Source organism: Protopterus annectens, chromosome 13.part0 (genome assembly GCF_019279795.1).
Source record: "Protopterus annectens isolate FY-2018-M chromosome 13.part0, PAN1.0, whole genome shotgun sequence".
Taxonomy (NCBI): domain Eukaryota; kingdom Metazoa; phylum Chordata; order Ceratodontiformes; family Protopteridae; genus Protopterus; species Protopterus annectens.
In genome coordinates this window covers 363,435,513-363,453,776 of record NC_056747.1, presented here as the reverse complement: position 1 = coordinate 363,453,776, position 18,264 = coordinate 363,435,513, and the positions used below count along the sequence as shown (strand labels likewise).

At 41.5% G+C, this 18,264-nt stretch overlaps 1 protein-coding gene across 3 annotated transcripts in view; it reads left to right on the top strand.

The window, feature by feature from the left end:
* The window catches only part of REXO1 (RNA exonuclease 1 homolog), a 1,211,359-nt gene that overhangs the window by 802,401 nt on the left and 390,694 nt on the right, over positions 1-18,264 (top strand). For all 3 annotated transcript variants that reach the window (XM_044053970.1, XM_044053969.1, XM_044053971.1), the window contains exon 10: positions 1,311-1,424. In XM_044053970.1, the coding sequence (XP_043909905.1) occupies positions 1,311-1,424 (114 nt within the window). The remainder of the gene's footprint in view (positions 1-1,310; positions 1,425-18,264) is intronic.

Below are 18,264 nucleotides of genomic sequence, written 5' to 3'. Positions count from 1 at the left end.
GGTAGTGTGGCACTGTCTAGTAGATAGAGATTTAAAGATATAATTGTGAAAATGAAGAGGAAACTTTGATTAGCAGCAAATTGAGGAAATGGAAAAGGTGTGGTAGGTCAATTTGGATTTAGGGTATTTAGGGTCTCCCCTTGGTTTTATCAACTTTTGCTTTGCTGGTACTTAAAAGATCATAACTGTATTATTTTCTGGTAATGTCTTACCGTGGTAGGCTTTTTATTGAATATGTTTGGCTTCTCTTTTGCCATGGGACTTGAAAAAAAGAGACGAGATAAGTGTTTTTGTTTTTAAAGTGTCTTTTTTTCTCAGAGTTTGTATGACATTGAAGGTAGTATATATAGAAATTTGGAGGCTGGAGGGGTAGAAGTTCCCTTGCAAAAATAATGTTTTTGTATTGTATAGAATATGTTCTGCTGCAAATTGCTGTACTGACATTGTGCAAGTCAGATGTTTTTGTTCCAGTATTTTGGAATGCAATGTGCTTTATGAATTAATTATTATGGACTACAGTTTGGAAAAGAATTAGAAAATATCTCAAACTATCTTCCTTTAGTACCATTATCAATTTCAAGCCATCTGCCTCACCAAAAATGTTGAGCTTCTGTAATTACTCTACCTACTCAAGTATATAATTTTGTTCCAGATGTTTTTGATTCCCCATTCTGCTGATCAATCACCTGTTTCTCCATCTTTCAACAGTTTCCCTGGAATATTTGACTGACATCATCTTAAGCCACACAGTTGCACTGTAGATTCTGTCACTTTTACTGCAGATTCAATAGTACAATAGTTAATTCTTGGAGAACCACCTCTAATTCACTCCGTACCTTACTGATTTACCTAAGCATATTGTGTCTGACATGATGCAGTTCAGTCCACTTGCTGTTCAGGTGGCAAAAGGAAGGAGAGTTTCATCAGTCAGATTTCCTATAATTGGTATAAATGCCATTTTGTGTTCTCCCAAACAAAAGGTCATTGGCCTAGCTGGAGCTACTTGTCAGCAACTGGTAGTAACAAAAAAAAATGTACTGAATATAGTTTCAGAAACCTAAATTAGAAACATGATATCCACTTCATTAATGAATACAGTGAAAACATGTTTCTTAAATGTGAATATAACATAATACACATTTGCAAGTTGTCATTGGCAGAATGCTCTGACCTTGATCAGAAGTATAGTTACAAAGTTCAGAAACCACCTTTGTATGAAACCTTTGGTGCTGGTTTGAATACATAATGTTGTTGTACACTTACATTTTTGTTTTATCTAACTTTGTGCTTTTTTTGTCTCCTCTTTTCAGAACTTTCAAGAATTTGTTGTCGTTGTGGTGCTGAATATGCGTTGTCAGTGAGTGGGAACTATGTCCGTAAAGAAGAATGCACGTACCACTGGGGAAAGTTAAGAAGGCACAGAGGTAGGTACACAGCCACCATTAAAGTGTGGTTGGAATAGAGATTCAAAACTTCACACAACAGTGAAATGCTACAAAGTGAGGTAGAGCATACAGACAGCACTAAGCCAGCACTTTAAGTTACTAAATTATTTTAGGCAATAAAGACTTGGCAAAGATAATGGGTGATAAGCCAAGATTTTACAAGGGAGGCAATAACTTAAAATTAAAACTTAAACATTAAAAACGAGATTTGGGGAATTTTTAAGTGTGGAAAGTGTAAATTCTGTAGATTTGTAATGAATACAATATATGTTTATATCACATATTTAGGTAAAACTTTTTGGGAAAGGGATCAGTATGATTCCAATTTGATTGGAATAGTATACATTGCAGAATGTGAATTGTGTGACAGTTTTTATGTGGGTAAGACCATTAGAAAATTTCCATGAGAATTTACCAACACATAACTGCCGTTAAGAAAGTGGATGCAAGTAATGCATTAGCCTAGCATATACAGGATGCAAAAATTTTAAGACGTTCCCCTTTTTGTGCTAAATAGTATGCCTGTTGACATTTTTATGGGCGATTATAACATTCATTTAGAATGTAAGGAAACAGAATGACAAGTATTTTTGAATTCATATAAAAAACTGGTTTAAATGAACATATAAACATCAAATGCTTTTTAATGGCACAAAGATTATAACATGAAATGTATAGAAAGTAGTGGAACATCACACTGTGTTTTCAATTTAAAGTCAGTTGGATAAAAAAATGATGTTGCCAATTAGTGAAGTTAATTGAGAATGTCGTGATTTTTTTAAATAAATTAAATAATGGAGGTAAGTTTTTTATTCTGAAGTAGTTCTGTGAGAATAAAAGAACGAAAGTGCTTGAAACTCTTCTCTTTTAGATTGTTTCTGACATGTTTCATGTTTTATAATATATACTAATATTAACATTTCTCAGAATATTGCCTTTCCTCTAAGGCATGGCAATCTCACATTGGTTTGTATAAGTTTGAGGGGTGTAGGGGCTTGGCCCAAATTGGGGGTGCAAGGGGGCTTGCTGTACTGAAAAAATTAGTTTAAAGGAGAAAAGCTATGTTTCATGGTCTGTCTTTTCTTGTATTTTCTCTGGATTTTTTTTTTTTTTTTTTTTTTTTACATTTTAGGCCTCCACATTTACAATTCCTGACATTTCCATGCAGAGCCTCCAGAAAGCCTTACAATACAAACAGTTATACATACAGTTAAATAAACTGTTCCTAGCAGGGTGGAATTTACCTCTGATGATGGGTTTGTAAATAGATAGAATGTGCACCCATCAGCTGTGTACCTGGCTGTTGAAGGTGGTAAGGGTTATGGTATGCACTTCTTTTGAACGAGTTCTGAAGATGTCTTGTGTGACATGATGGGGTCAGATTGGTTATTGCAGTGTAAGATTATACATTGAATCATTTATCTAAGTCTAGCATGTCCATGTGGTTTAATTGTTGAATGGTGTCACTAGAGTTCTTGACAGATGTACTGAAGAGTCTGTTCTCTGCTTGTGTCTGAAAACTGGTGATCTGATGTTGTCTTTTTCATCCATTCCTCAACTGATGGGTCTCAGATCCAGCCTCAGCCACTTTATTAGACTTTATAGCTTGAACTCCTCCCCTTACCTATAATCCCCTCTTCTCCTTAGTTACCTCAGATCTCATTTGCTGCTTCAGCTTTTGGAGGTGGTCACCGTTAGCTTGAGCAGGTCTTGGTTAGATAAGTACTTTTTTGCCTTATCTTAGTTATCGTTTTTCTCCATTTCATTCCTCCCCATTTTCCCTTTGCAAAAAAACAAAATTTAAGATTTAAAGTTTTCTGAAGATTTAAATCCTATCTTCATTTGTGAGGTATAGTGGTCAGCCTTAAGCCCTTGTTCTTTTTCCTTTATTGCTACCTAACCCTAGGTATGCTTTTCTTTTACCATTGCAGGTATTTATTTTGTTCTGTACACTTTATGTATTCATCTTACCATTGCTGGTATTTCTCCTACCTCGTTGCTGTTTTCCTGTTATAGATTTTCTCTTTGTTCCCTTTGACATTATGTTGGATAAACCAACTGGATTCAGGACGTGCATGCACAAGATTCTAAACACAGATGCTCATTCTGAGTGTATGTGCTGCTTTGGAGCAGGTCATTTGACTACAAAATGTGAAGTATGTGCTGGCTTTAACCAGAGGGCTGTAGTGGAAAGGAAAAAAGAAGTTAATTCTTAAGAACTTGCTTCTTTCAACTTCTTCCTCTACTTCTGAAGCTCCATCCTCTTCTAAAAACTTTGGGAGAGACTGTAGACAAAAGTAATGAGTTGAGAAATCCATCAACCTCTTCAGGTCCAACCCCAACAAAGACAAAGCCCTCGCATCTGACTGCTCCCTCTGATCTGACCAGAGCCAAATCCGAGTCCCCTTAGGCTACATCGAAGTTCTGTCCAGAGCCAGTGACATCAAGGATGCTTTTACCATTCCTGCAGGACACTCTCAGAGTGTAGGTGAAAACTATTCTGTGTTCCTTTCTGAAGTTGTGTAAGGCTTTTCTTAAGGGCATTCTTTACCTTGGCCCCTTATTAAGGACCCCATTCTGCCATCAAATTTAACAGTAGTTCTGCATGCTTTGACTCAACCTCCCTTTGAGCCTTCAGCCAAGGCAGAATTAAAGTTTTTGTCATAGAAAACTCTTTTCTTGGTCACCATTACATTAGCTAGACATGTATCAGAACTCCAAGCACTTTGTTCCCAGCCGCCACACCTAATTTTTCATAAGGACAATGTATCCCTTCAGACTACCTCTTCCTTCCTTCAAAAGGTTGTGTCAGACACAAATATTAACCAGTCAGTCACTCTGCCTATGTTCTTTCCGAATTTTTCTAGCAAGAGAGAATACATGCTGCACCTGCTGGATGTTCATAGACAACTTAGATTCTATAGTCACAGAACTAAAGATTTCAGAATATCAGAACAGTTTTGTTTCCTTTTCCAAGGCTAAATTGAGCAAAGCAGCATCTAAAGTAACTTTGGCTTGATGGCTCACTGATTGCATTGTTTCTGTCTACCAGAGTAAAGGATTATCATTGCCCCAACCACCTAAGGCCCTTCCACCAGATCTGTGGCCAAATCATCTGCTTTTTGGTCTAGAGCTTCTGTAGATGACATTTGGGTAGCTGCAACATGGCCTAGTGCTCATACCTTTAGAACTCATTACAAATTGGACAGGTTATCTAGGAATAGGGCAGCGTTTGGCTTCACTGTACTCCGGAATATTCTTCTTTGAGGACCAGCTAGGGGTACTCAAGGTGGGAATTCTGTCCCATTAGTTGAGGAATGGACAAAAGAAAACATCATCAGTTATTAGCTATGTACTCACCATAGCTCTGCATCTGTGTTGTCTGCGTTTGTCCTTCCTTAACTTCCCACCCTCCAGCCCCCTTCCTACTTCATAATCTCCTAGTATGTCCTGAGAGGTTTTTCTCTGTCAGTCTTTCTGCTTGAGCTCCATTCTCCTCCTCCTCTATCTTTGGGCTATACTTGGTATGTCACCTATTCAGGGTATGTTAATGCTTTGTTATTCTTTGACACATATTGATTAGTTTAACAGAGTCCAAACTCAATCTGAGATAACTAAGGATAAGATGAGATTATGGTTAAGGGGAGGAGCTCAAGCTATGGATCTTAAAGCATAATGAAATGGCTGAGGCCAGATCCAAAGTCTGATCAGAGACATCAGTTGAGGAAGGACAAAAACAGACAACACAGATGCAGAGTTATGATGAGTACATAACTTTAATGTAGTCTTGTTAAACTTTAGGTAGAGATCCATTTTAGTCGGCATTACCAACCAAACAGGACATGGGCAATACCCACCGATCATTCATTTTTTGACAGGAGGTTTTGAGTTCACTTCTTATGATGCTTGTTTTCTAATCACTGCAGTTATTCACTTTTAGTAGAATAGTATATCACATGAAAAATGCTAAGACAATGCAGTATGTGTGACTTTTTAAAAAGGCCTTTTTTCGGCACTACCTGGTTAGATAGAACATTTCAACAGATTTTGGCCCCATACATACCTTATGTAAGGGAGATACCCACTTCCCCCAATAATATAATAAACTTTATTATCAAGATTACAAGTTGCATTCCATTTTCAGGGAAGTTCAGTTTGATAGTCCTTACCTAGACTTCAGGTAAAATAAGCATTAATTGAAGCAACATAAAAATGAATGCCCGTACCCACCCACTTTGTATTTTGTTGCTGTGAATATTTTTCTGATTCAAGCTGAGGCAGGGCATCTGTCCGGACTGCCAATGACCTGAAATCAACTAGAAACTAGGGTTGGTAGTAGAGATAATGTTTGTAAAGCTTAATGCCATCTCTCCTCTCATATTGGTGACAAGGAATTGAATCTGTGCTTGTGCCCCTCTGGCGGAGATTGTGCAGATAGTCAGTAGGGTTGGAGTAACACTGGGATAAGTAAATAGATTCATATACTGTTACCAGGCTAACGACTCAATGGGCCTTTCTAAGCCTATCCAAATTTTCCCAAAAGAATAATGATGTCCTGCATCTGAATAGGACATTGAGGGCCAGGCATTTATATGCTACCTGTGTCTGTAAGGGACATGGGTGCCAGGCCTGGTGTAAATTTCCTATTCCCCATGCACTTGTCTAGATTGTGCTTAAACTAAGTACTAGACAAACTCAGCTTCACATGGATGGGAAGCTTGTTCCATAGGAGGGGCAGTCTCCTGGACACACATCTGTCTGTCCAGCATGTTCTGTTTGTCACAGACAAAAATCAAGTCCTTAGGCCTTGTATTTGTGGTATTGTTTGACTAACGAATATGTAGAAGATTTTTAAATGGGGGGGTTTTCAGATGCTTTCTAAGCTAGGCATAGATCACCCCTCAACAATATATATAGGAGACTAAGTAGAGGGAAAGTGCTTCAAGGTACTCTGCATAAGGCTGGTTTGTTGTGCATTGTATCCTTTTTGTAAGGAACCTTTGAGGTCACTCTAGTTGCTGAAATGCATGGTCAGGTACATACCAAAGGGAGAGTTGTACTCTATGATTGGTCTAGTAAGGGTAGAGTATAGTGGGATAATGACCTCTTTGAACATAGATGCCATGCCCTTACTTTATATGTTGCACAGAGTAAAAGGATATACTCAGCACTGTGGCCACTTGGAGGTCGAAGGTAAGACTTCTGTCTACATGAGTACCCAGATCCCTGACCACTGGGTTGACTCTTAGGGTGTATTATAAATATGGTAATTAGCTGGGATGGTTGATTTCCCAAAGGGTACAATTTTGCATTTCTAAATATTGAATTTAAAACCATGGCTTTGGCACCATTTATTAGTCAGAGATGGATCTTCTTGAATGCTAGTGTCTGCAGGGGATTTGATGATAACCCCTGGCTTGCAGTCATCTGCAAACTTTGCCAACCGTAAACTTTCAGCATTTGCTTCCATTTCAGAGAAATAGATGCCAAAAAATGAGTGGGCCCAGTACTAAGCCCTGGGGTACTCCGTTTGTGAATGCCATCTTGGTGGAGATGGCTTCACCTATTTTTACCTCCTGGGTTCTATCATTGAGCAAGATGGCTATCCACTGTGTAATAAAAGGGTTTACACTTGAGTTAGTGAGCTTGTCATTAATGCCTGACTTTGGTATTGTATCCAAAGCCATGGCCAGGTTGAGGGAAGCTGTGTACACAGTCTTGCCTTCACCCAGTGCTTTGGTGATCCTCTCCAAAAAGTCCACCAGATTTAATAGATATGACCTTCCTTTAACAAAGCTGAGCTGTGATGGGTCCATTGTTTGCAGGTTACCCATGTCCTCATTTATCATAGGTTCATAGGTTCATAGGTTCATACTAGGCTATCTGCCCGAGGGCATTTACAAGCCTAGCCCATAGATGTTCTTCGTCCTCCTTTTGCTGCAGTCCTGACATGGGTATAGTCCGCGTCCCAGTCGGCCCGATATACCAGAGATAAGGCTGGCGTCGGTCATAATGCTTGGGCGGACTGGCAGTCGTCAGGGTATTTTAATGCACACGCGTCGTCATCAGTCTTTTTGCCGCATGGTCCGTCGAAGCAGATTTTTTGCGACAATTTTTGGCGTTGATTTTTTGAGATTTGGAGTTTCAGACCCGGACCAGAATACAGAGTTGGCTAAGAGCTAGAACATTTTGGTTTTTTTGCCTCAGTATTTAGCGGATGTCAGAAAAAAAAATAACTGTATTTGTTTTGGAAGCAGATAACGTGATAGGGATTACCATACATTATGTATATACCTTGTTTTAGGGCCTGAGCAGCGTTGTTGGTTGCAGCTCTTGTTGCTAGATTTAACAAGCTAGATTTAACAGAGAGGAGGCTTGATTGTGCTTGGTTAGTGTTTGCGAGTGTGCAATTATATACTATATGCCATACTATGCCGGCCGATGCGTCGCTCATCTAAAGAAGCTAATCTAAAAACAGTGAAGTCTAGAAAGTCTAGGACGGCAGTCCCGGACGGCGGTCCGGTAGCTCGGCTAAGGAGAAGGAGGTTTTGCCAGGAGGAGTCTTGGGGGAGTCTCTAGATGCTGGCAGGTGCTACTGTGTGCCCTCTCGGAGGTAGGCCAGGCTGAGGGGCTTTCCTTGAGTAAACTCTCTTCCCTCTTCCTCCTTCTCTAGTTAGGGCCTCTCCTTCTCCTCTCCTTCTGTTGCCAAAGAGGAAGGTTTAGTTCAGCTTCTGTAGGGGCTTCCTAAGGGTTGGGGGCTCCCATTAAGAAACATATGCTTAAAATGGCAGAAGATTTGATTAGAGGTTCTATGCCCCCACCTGATAAGAGTCTAACTACCCCCAGGGTGGAACAGGAACAGGATAGTTGAACAGGGTTCACAGTCTTCTGTGGAACTTCTGTGGAAGACTTCAGAAGTTTCTGTACTTTCTCTGGGATGATTCCCTCCTTCTCCCTCCTTCCAGCTTCTCATCCTCAGAGTTGCTTCTTCACTCCAGGAGGCTACTTTTTGAGGAGCACTTTAAATTCATTCTGACCCAGAAAAGGAAGAGGAAAAAGTACAGAAAACTCCAGCAAGGAATTAGGCTAGGCCCTTCCAGTCCTGTAGTTGGATTCCTCCCTGGTGGAGATGTTTGTGAGAATCTGATCCCTCCCAGTTCACTTGCTGCCTGCTCCTGTTAAGCCTGGCTCCCATTAGTCTAAGCCTGTTAATATATTGGTTAAGCTAAGAGAAGTATTTGTTTAAAAGTCCCAGGTTTCTCCCAGAAAAGGAAGGTGTTAAAAGCTGGTGTTAAAGCTTAAAGCCTTAAAATGATAAATCCTGTACCCTCTGATAGGCAAGGCAGGGCTTTGGATAGGTGGGGGTAGAAAGTATATATTTCTTCCACTCTTAGCCATGAGGGGTTCATTATGCTGGATTTATATGCTGAAATGCCAGAATTATCTCCTTTCACAATTGGATGCTATGGCGGAAGGTATTTGGCGGAAGGTATTGTGTGTGAAAATGAGTGTTTTGGTTCATGTGTCTGAACAAGTGGGTAAGCATTCTTTGCATTCGAGTCAGGCTGCTTCTGGCCTCCTTCTGGCCTCTGGCTGGTGCTTAGTCTGTGGATCTGGTTTTAGGATCAAATTTAGCTGAGCATGACTCAGAATGGATGCCAGTGCAGGGTGTTGGATGCTCCTGTTGTTTGTCTACAGTTGTGGAAGCAGTTTTTGGGAAAATGTCTTACAGAAAAATGGAGGACAAAGCTGAGTCTATGCAGACTGTTGCAGTTTGTAGGTGCAGTTTAGGAGGGCCAGCTAAGGGGGTGGGTTCCCAGTGCTTATATCTGCTTATGGTATCAGAGGTAGGGGCTGTCTGGACGCAGGGGAGGGGCAGGTAGTTTTAGGCTCCAGGATCAGACAGAGGACCTGCTCAGACTTCTCAGTGGGGCAGGGCAGGGTCTGGTCTTAAGCAGAACCAATGACCAATTTAAATCAGCTGCAGATGGACAATGGGTCTGGCAGCTTTTTATTTATTGTCTCTTTTCAAAGAAAGAAAATTTTGAATCATGTTCCTTTTCCTCAAAGAAAGCATCATCTCACTGAGGAATTTACATGGTGCTGATTATCATATTTGCCCCTTTCCCAGGCATTCCAGATGGGCCTCCATTTCAAAGAAAAGCCAGACAAGGCCAAGTTTCTCAGTTACGATAGATAGGGGCTAGTCAGCCAGTCAACACCGATCTGGGGCCGGATTTTATTCTCAGCCTGTTCCTAGCACACCAATAAGACCAAGAACAAGGACCAATGAGTGATTTTTCTATCTCAACACTTATCTGGACATGTGATGGTTCAAGATATTTGAAAGATATTCATGTTACCTCTGCTGATGTGATGCTGCTGGATGGTGCTAACTGATTGGCTTTGGAAGCTTATGGAAACTTTGCCATATAAGTAAGCTGCAGGCTAAGTCTGCAATTGTATCTCAAGAGAGAGTATATCAGTTTTACTTGGTGCTTTCTGCATTGCCCTTTCCCTTATCAAGGACCAAGGTATCTACTCCAGTTCTAGCTTATAGCAGTGGCTCTTGCTTCAGGCTTCAAGGCATTCAAATTTATCCTTACTTGGGCTGCTCTCCAAGAATGTGCTTGGGAAAGAGACTGGAATGTCATGCCCAGGAGATGCCTAGAATTATTCCTGTGATGCAATAGGTGTTCAGTCTGGAATACCAAATCAAGACATGTCCTTTGCCCACCCAAGACTGAATACTGCAACCCTGACTGCTGACTTTAACCCCGGACCCCTTTTAACCCGGCAAAACAAAAGAAGTCTGTCACTTTACTTCCATCACTATCTCATCAGTCCAGCACTTCAAGCATTTAGACCTTCAAGCATCTTGTATTCTGGTGCTTCCCTTTCATGGCCTGCATATGAGGTGGCTGTGGTATGTAATGTACAGCATGAGCACTGCCAAAGATATGGACACATGGATTTTGAGATACCTTACTTCAACAGGAATTGCTGTGGTGGGCTCAGGAATGTCAAAGGAATTCTTGTGGGTCTGTGACCTAATGTCACTACAGTCAGATTTTAACGACAGATGCCTCGAGGATTTTTTGCATTGATTCATCTAAATGGATAGTGGATACAAGGAGGGAAAGCAGCAAGCCTTACAGTAGATACACCATCAACATCCTACATTAGCAGTACAGCATCTACATATCAACATGAAGGAGATGTTAGTGGTCCCAGGTGTTGATTAGGACAGAGAACACGCAGCCTGCAAAAGGGCGCAAGTTGATTCTGAACACATTCAGCAACTGTATGCAGGCAAGCAATAAGCTATCTGGAACACATTGAAGCCATCAACTGATTCTTTAAGCAGAAGGTTTATGGAGAGAGCACGTTTGCTGCAGGAGATGTATCTTTCAGACAAATCATGGATCCCCACAGAACCAACTGCTGACAAATGTATTTCCAGAAATTGACAGTCTGTGGGAGAACTTTGGACATAGGATGTTTAAGCTTTCAGTTGGAAGTGGATGCTGGACTCTAGACATAGATCTGTTCTCATCTCACATTTTCCACCCATGCTCAAAGTATTGCACAAAGGGTTTCACCACACAGCTTGAAAATTGATGCTACTGTCTTCACAGGACAGGCCTTGCATGATTTTGATAGCTTAGATTACCTCTTCTTCTACTAAAGGTCAAGAAGGAGGAGTCAACAGGAGAAGCCTCCAATGCCTTTACCTCTCTTTCCTCATCTGTTATCTTCTGGAACACTTCTAAATAAAGCCAATGTCAAACTTCAATCCTCTTCATCTCTCATTTTCATCAATATTCTGTTATGAAGGTCATTAGGAGTCTCAGCAATGTCAAACTTCATTTAAATTATATTATGGAAGCTAGAAGGCCTAAAGTACTAGCAAATGTCTTAGAAAAATGGAAAGATTATTATTTAGGAAATTATATGAGAATTTGGAGAAAAAAGTCTTAGATTTGAGTTTGCTGCCTTTAAGATTTTAGCTTTTTATTTTTGTAAGGTTTGTCTTTGTGTTCCATTTCAATTTGTAATTGCAGTATTTCAGCTCACTATGATTGTGACCCAGGACAAAGCCATCCTTTGTTCTTCTTCTTTTCATTGATGAAAAAGCTATTTCATTTAAATTAGATTCCCTACTCACTTTGGGGATCTCAATTTTGTTCAGAAAAAGAAAGACTCTGACCTCTATTGAGCTTGCAGCTACTGTCTTTGAAATATTTTCACTCCTGCTACTTTGCTCTGTTGGCTATTGCTTCTGCAGAATGATGTCTTACGAAAGCTGCAGCATCAGTAGAGCATTTTTGTTTTCCAAGAGGACTTTCTAATCAGGCGTGCTAATCGGTCGCTTTATTTTTGCAAGCTAGTTTGATTTGTAAAGTAAAACCATTTTATCATTTTGCCTCGTTTTGTACCTTTCATGCTAAGGTAGTTTCTAGTGTGGCTTTAAACCAAACTATCAGTTTCAATTGCGTTTTTTTTTGAGCTTTTTAAGTCTGATTTTACCTCGTGTCAAAACACAAAGATTTTGCACTTTGCTGATTGTTTTTTGCATTTAGCCTGTTGTCTCAGCAGTTATTTCTAGCAGGAGCTTGTGCATTTAATTTTACTTTCACCCCATCGCTACAAACTCACTCTTTCTAATTTGGCCTCATATGGCTAGGGCTTGCATTTTGGCAGCCTGGCAAAGAGGTTCAGGTGGCAACTAAGGATATTCCCCTAGGCAGCTACTTAGAGTTCAGTGCATTTCCAGCTGGGTGGCAACTAACCTTATTGTATAGGCTACTACAAGAGCTGGTGCCAGCACTCTTCTGAGGCATTGTTGTTATCACCTCCTGCTGCTTTATAGACTGCCAGCCTTATAGCCTCTGCTTTTTTATTCCTTCCATACTCACTACTTTATAATTTGCCAGCCTCCCCTGTAGTACATTTTGTCCCTACCCCCAATCAGGATGTTTGCAACGGTAAGGCGAAGAGTCCAATTTAGCATTGTACCTTCCATAATGTGTTTGTACAGGTTTTCGTAGGCTGAGTTTACATGCTTCCTCTTTTTCTCCCTCTGTGTGTTTCAGGGTGGTTGTGTAGGTGGTGCTTACGGGCTTCACTTTTGTGTATATTACTGTTTTGACGGTAGTCTTTTTGTAAGACTGAGAATTTTGGGACTTGTCTTTTGGTGTACTGACATCTGGGGGACTTAAAGACTGAGGAAATGGATGCGGTCATGCGCCTGGTACCCTGGCATTGGGCGGACAACGCCATTTTTGTGGCTTGCGCCACCCCTTTAGTATGGGGAACTATACCCATTATTTTGCTGTGCCTCTGTTGAGCAGTGACACTGAGGTAATCCCTGGGGTATATCTGCGATCTCCCATCCATTGGTCAAGATTTCTCTTGAACAAGGCCAGCGAGGTGCTCTGCCTCACATATACCGGGATTTTATTCCACAGCATAGGGAGTCTTTGGGTGATGAATCTATCCCTCCAGCACGTCCTATTAATAGCCGTGTCGAGGTTTAAGTCTCCGCCCTTGTGGCTCTGACGGATCTAGATTTTTGAGGTGAAGCATATTCATCAAATCTGGGTTTGACATGGCCTTGTATGTTAGGCAAAGGTCACCTCTGAGCAAGGTAAGCGACTGAATAGAGCTGGAGTTCTTTCAGTCGGGCAGCATAGGACAGATGTTTGAGACCCTTTATCCTTTTGGTGAGGAACTTTGTGGCCTCTCCAGCTGCTGCAAGTGTCGGGTCAGATACATTCGAATGGGGCATTGTACTCAATCATTGGTCTGATGAGTGATGAGTATAGGGAGACTATGACCTCCCTTGATCTAGATGAGAATCCCTTCATGATAAGGTGGGCAATGTAGAAGGTCTTCCTAACTACTTTAGCTACATGGGTGTCGAATGACAGACTACTATCAACCTGGGTCCCCAGGTCCCTGATAACTTCTTCTGTACTCAGTGGATTGCCACCTATTTGGTAGCTAGGGGTAACCTTGTTTTTCCCGAAGGGTATGACTATGCATTTTTGGCATTTAACTTTAGGCCATGGCTCTGGCACCAGTTATCCGTTTCTGTGAGACCCTTCTGAAGGATATCTGTGTCAGATGTGTTTTCTACTATGGCCCAGTTTGCAGTCATCTGCAAACTTTGTCAGCCATAACCCTCCTGCGTTTGCTTGTACTTGGAAAAGTAGATGCCAAACAAGAGTGGGCCCAGGACTGAGCCCTGTGGTACACCACTTGTGACAGGCTTTGAGTCTGACATGGCGCCAGCAACTCTGACCCTGTGGGTTCTGTCACTCAGCCAGTTTGCAACCCATTTGTGATGTATGGGTTAACATTTAAGCTGATGAGTTTTTCAATGATACCCGAGTGGGGTATTGTATCAAAGGCCTTCGCCAGATCGAGGTAGGCTGTATGGACTGCCTTTCCTCATCAATGGCTTTGGTGACTGTTTGAAAAAGTCAACCAAGTTTAGAAGGCATGATCTGCCTTTGACAAAGCCAAACTGGGATGGATCCAAAGTCTGCAAATTCCCTATGTCTTTATTTATGAGGTCCATTATGATCCTCTCCATGGCTTTGCAGATAAGACTTGTCAAGCTAATGGGCGGTAATTTCCAGGGTCGGTGGAGGCACCGCCTTTGTGAAGTGGGACCACAGTTGCAGTGCACCACTCCTGAGTGCGTATCCAGAGGTGAGACTATGATTAAACAGCTGTCCTAGCTGTGGGTTTAATTCCTCGTTGAGTTAAGTGGAGCACACAGCCGGGGACACCATCAGGTCCCATGGATGCTGTGTTTTTGCTTTGGAGAGAGCAGTTCTCACTTGGGCGTTGGAGATGTTTGGGGGCTGCAATCGCTTGGTATAGATATCTCTCCTTTTGGGGAGGGAGAAGTTTGCACTGAACCTGTCAGCCAGTATGTTGGCAATGTCTGTAGGATCAGTAATCTTCACATCATTTTGAACTAGTTCTGAGCATATCTGGGAGTTTCCTCCCAGGTTTCTAACATAGCTAAAGAAGGCCTTATGATTGTCTTTTGAGTCTTTAGCTATTTTTCTCTCAAAATTTGCTTTGGATGATTTTATGAGAGCTCTTAGTTTTTACTTATAGTGATCAAGGGTGTCTTACCTTTTAAGGATTTTGCTCTATCTTGTAGTAGCTTCCTCCTTTTGTTGTAGAGTTTGTTTAGGGCTGGGGTCCACCAGAGTGGGCGCTTGCCTTTGGTACAAAGAGTCTTTGTTTTGCTTGGGATTGCCTTATCCATGCAGTCCTGCAGGTGCTGGTAGAAGGCATTTGTAAGTGATTCAGCGGCTTGAGTACTGTTTTCCGTCGGCTCGGGGGCCTTAAAGGAGACCACACTAGTCTTTAGAAGTGTGAAGTCGGCTTTCGAGAAGTTCTTTACTGTGGTCTTTTTATTTCAGGTGGGGTGGGATGAGGACGTCCAGCGAGATTAGTTGTGATCTGATCTCACCAGTGAGGGGTATACTTCCGGTGTTGAACATTGTGCTCCCATGTTCGTGATGATGAGATCAAGTATGTTTTCTCCTCTTGTGGGGATGGTGACTAGTTGTTCCATGGCATTTGAGTTTATGAATTCCAGGAACTTTTGGGCTAGGGTGTTTGGGCTTGAGTAGTGTTCCCAGTCTATATTAGGGTAATTGAAGTCACCTAGTATGATGGTGTTTGGTGATACATTTATCCCCTCTAGTGTTTTCAGGAAGGCCATGTGAGGTTCCTGAGTTTGTGAGAGCCTGTAACATGCTACAATTTGCAGAGCAGTCTTGCCTATGGTTAATTGCACCTGGATGGTCTCCGATGCATCGTGCATTGCCACCAGTCTTGAGGTGTGGGTGTCTTTGATGAATATGGATACCCCCCCCTCCTTTCTTGGTATTGTCCGGATTTTGGGGCGGAGCATGATAAGAGGTAAAACCTGATAGTGCTGGGGTGCTCTCAGGAGCCTTGAACCAGGTTTCTGTCACTGCACAGACATCGATGTTCTCCATACTGAGAAGGGCCTCGAGTGTGTGCATTTTGAGATTTAGACTTCTGGCATTGAGCAGCATTACCCTTAGTTTTTTTCCTTTTTTGTGTTCTAGGGTGGTAGGTTTAGAATTTGAGCCTTGCCTAAAATGGCCTTAAATATGAGTGCAGGGGAATGACTGTAGGCAGCTTCCATTCCTTGTGCACAAACCTTACTGAAGGCTCCGGTTAAAAAGAGATTGAAGTGAACCAGAAAGGTCATGTTTCATGCTATTTATTAAGCATTCCAGGATGTTATCAGGGACCATCATTGCAGTGTTTTTGGCCTTGGAAAGTATATTGATGACCTGTTCTCTAGTAATTGTTGGGGGGATTGTGTTATGTGGTATTTCCTTTGGACATTTGGGGGAGGGTGGAGGGGGTTGAGCTGAACCTGTCAGCCAAGAGGTTGGCATTGGCCTCTGGTTCAGTATGGATGATGCCATTTACAAGTTCTGGCATGATTGTGCATTTCCTCTGAGGTTACAGACATAACTATAGAAAGCTTTGTGGTTCTCTTTTGCCTAAAAAGCTATTTTATCTTCAAATTTGGCCTTTGAATTGTTAATTAACCATCTTAGCTGCCTGTTTAGATTGGTCAGAGGGATTTTAGTGTGTATGGCTTTGTTCCTCCTATGCTTGGCCAAGAGTTTTTTTCTTTGGTTGTATAACTGATTTTATAGTGTGATTCCACCAGGGTGGCTTGTATTTTGAGTTATTCTTAATATGAGTGGGCACAGCTCGCTGTATACAGCTATCGGTATAGCTGTACAGAGATTTTTGTAAATAGCTCAGTGTATTCTATGGTGTTTACTGGGTTTGGGGGTGCTTGGAATTTAGCCAAGGTGTTCCTTATAGAATAGTTCCTAAAGATTTTTGTTTTTGCTAGGTCCCCGGATTTAATTTTTATTTCAAGTAATACTGCCTTATGGCCACATCTGACAAGCGAAGAGATTACATTGGGTAAGGAGCATTACCCTCCCATGTTTGTGAGTACAAGGTCAAGGATGTTTGTACTCCAGTTAAAAGAATGGACCAACTGTTCCACAATATTGGTGTTAACAAAGTTTAGTAATCACTGGTCTTGTGTGTTAGAAATGGTGTAGGATTCCCAATCTTTAGAGGGGTAGTTGAGATCCCCCATGAGTATCATATTAAGTTGAATGGTGAGAACTCTAGTACATTGAGATAGGTAGTACGGATTTCCTGGGGCATGGAGGGGGGCCTGTATGTTGCAAGCATATGGTATGGCAACCTGTTTATAGTGAGTTGCACATGTATAAGTTCCAGTGGGTCATACATTTTAGCTAGTCTGGATGTGAGGGTGGTTTTAATATAGACTGAGACTCCTCCATCTTTAGTTCCCTCTGTGCGGTAGCTGGTCTAATGGTGTGAAAGGCAATATAACTTTGCATTGCTGGGGTGCTCTCAGCAACTTTAAGTCGTATGTTTGTTACCACACAGATGGAGGAAAGGGCTTGGAGTTTCTTGTTAAGGCTTCTAGCACTGAGCAGTACCACATTCAGATATTCTTTCATAGATTCAGTTAAGTTGGTAGGTTTATCACTTTGGCATTACCTAAAAAAGGCACTGTGGGGGTTGAAAAGATCTTTTCCAATATCCGAAAGCCTAGCAGTGATAAGTGCAGACCATCCCTGGCAAAGAAGCTTGGTCTGTCAACCATGTCCTCCTAGGCCATCAAATATTGTACCCCCCTGGAATGACACCAGAAGTAAGCCATTTTCTGTTGGTAACATGACATCATCATTGAGAAGGTAGTATGCTGCTCAGTGCTAGGCTCATACCTGTCTGAGACACATAGTCAGCTAGCTCGATCATTTGTCATTTCCTGTAGTCAAGGGAGGTAGGTCTCAGGTCATTAACACCCACATGGACTATGACAGAGTCATACTGGTACCTGTGGTTCAATGACCTAAGTGCCTGTGTGAATTGATGGATCCTAGCCCTGGAAAGGCAGCTAACCGTGACTATCTCCTTACTCATTTTGGTGAGGGGGTCATCGTTGTGCCTCACTATAGAATCACCAATGGCTTATGTCCACTTCCAACAATATTTGCAGCAATTCTAGCTGTAGGCTGACCTCATTTAAATGAAATGTAGGCAACAAAAAATATAGAAAGTGTTTCTGTTTGCTTCAGGGGTTTGGGTTGTTTTTTTTTTTTCATTCCTTCTTTGTTGCCGAGAAAAAAAGATTGGAGACCTGTTCTAAAAATATAATATTTCAACAAGTACTTGAGAGTTTAAAAGCTCAGAATGGCTGCCCTTCATTTTCTTATTTTTTCTCCTCCCTCCTTGGATGATAACATTGGAGTGCAGGTGCACCTTTTGGCATGTTCCATATCTTTCCTTTGTAAAGAAGGTCTTTTAGATTTGTAATACACAGTGATAGTTTTCAGTTTGCACTTCTCCATTTTCAGCTTCTTACAGTCCATGTGTTTTTTTACCAAGTGCATAGCCCTGGCCATGTTTTTTTGTCAGGTTAAGGGATATACTCTTGTGTCCTTTTCTGAGTGATTGCTTCATGCCTGTTTGAAGGAGCATCAGCAGCAGGGTTTATCTTATGTTAAGTCCCTTTCTGCATTCTGTAGGTTTCACCATCAGTGTTAGATTTTGTGCCCTGTCAAGAAAAACCTTTTAGGGCTGACTTGGGTAGAGTCTCCGTGAGGATGCTTTAGTCCCTGGACTAATGTCACTGTAAGCTTTCACTGTTTAGCCAAGTAGTAGGCAAGGCTACTTTGATGGCAAAGCT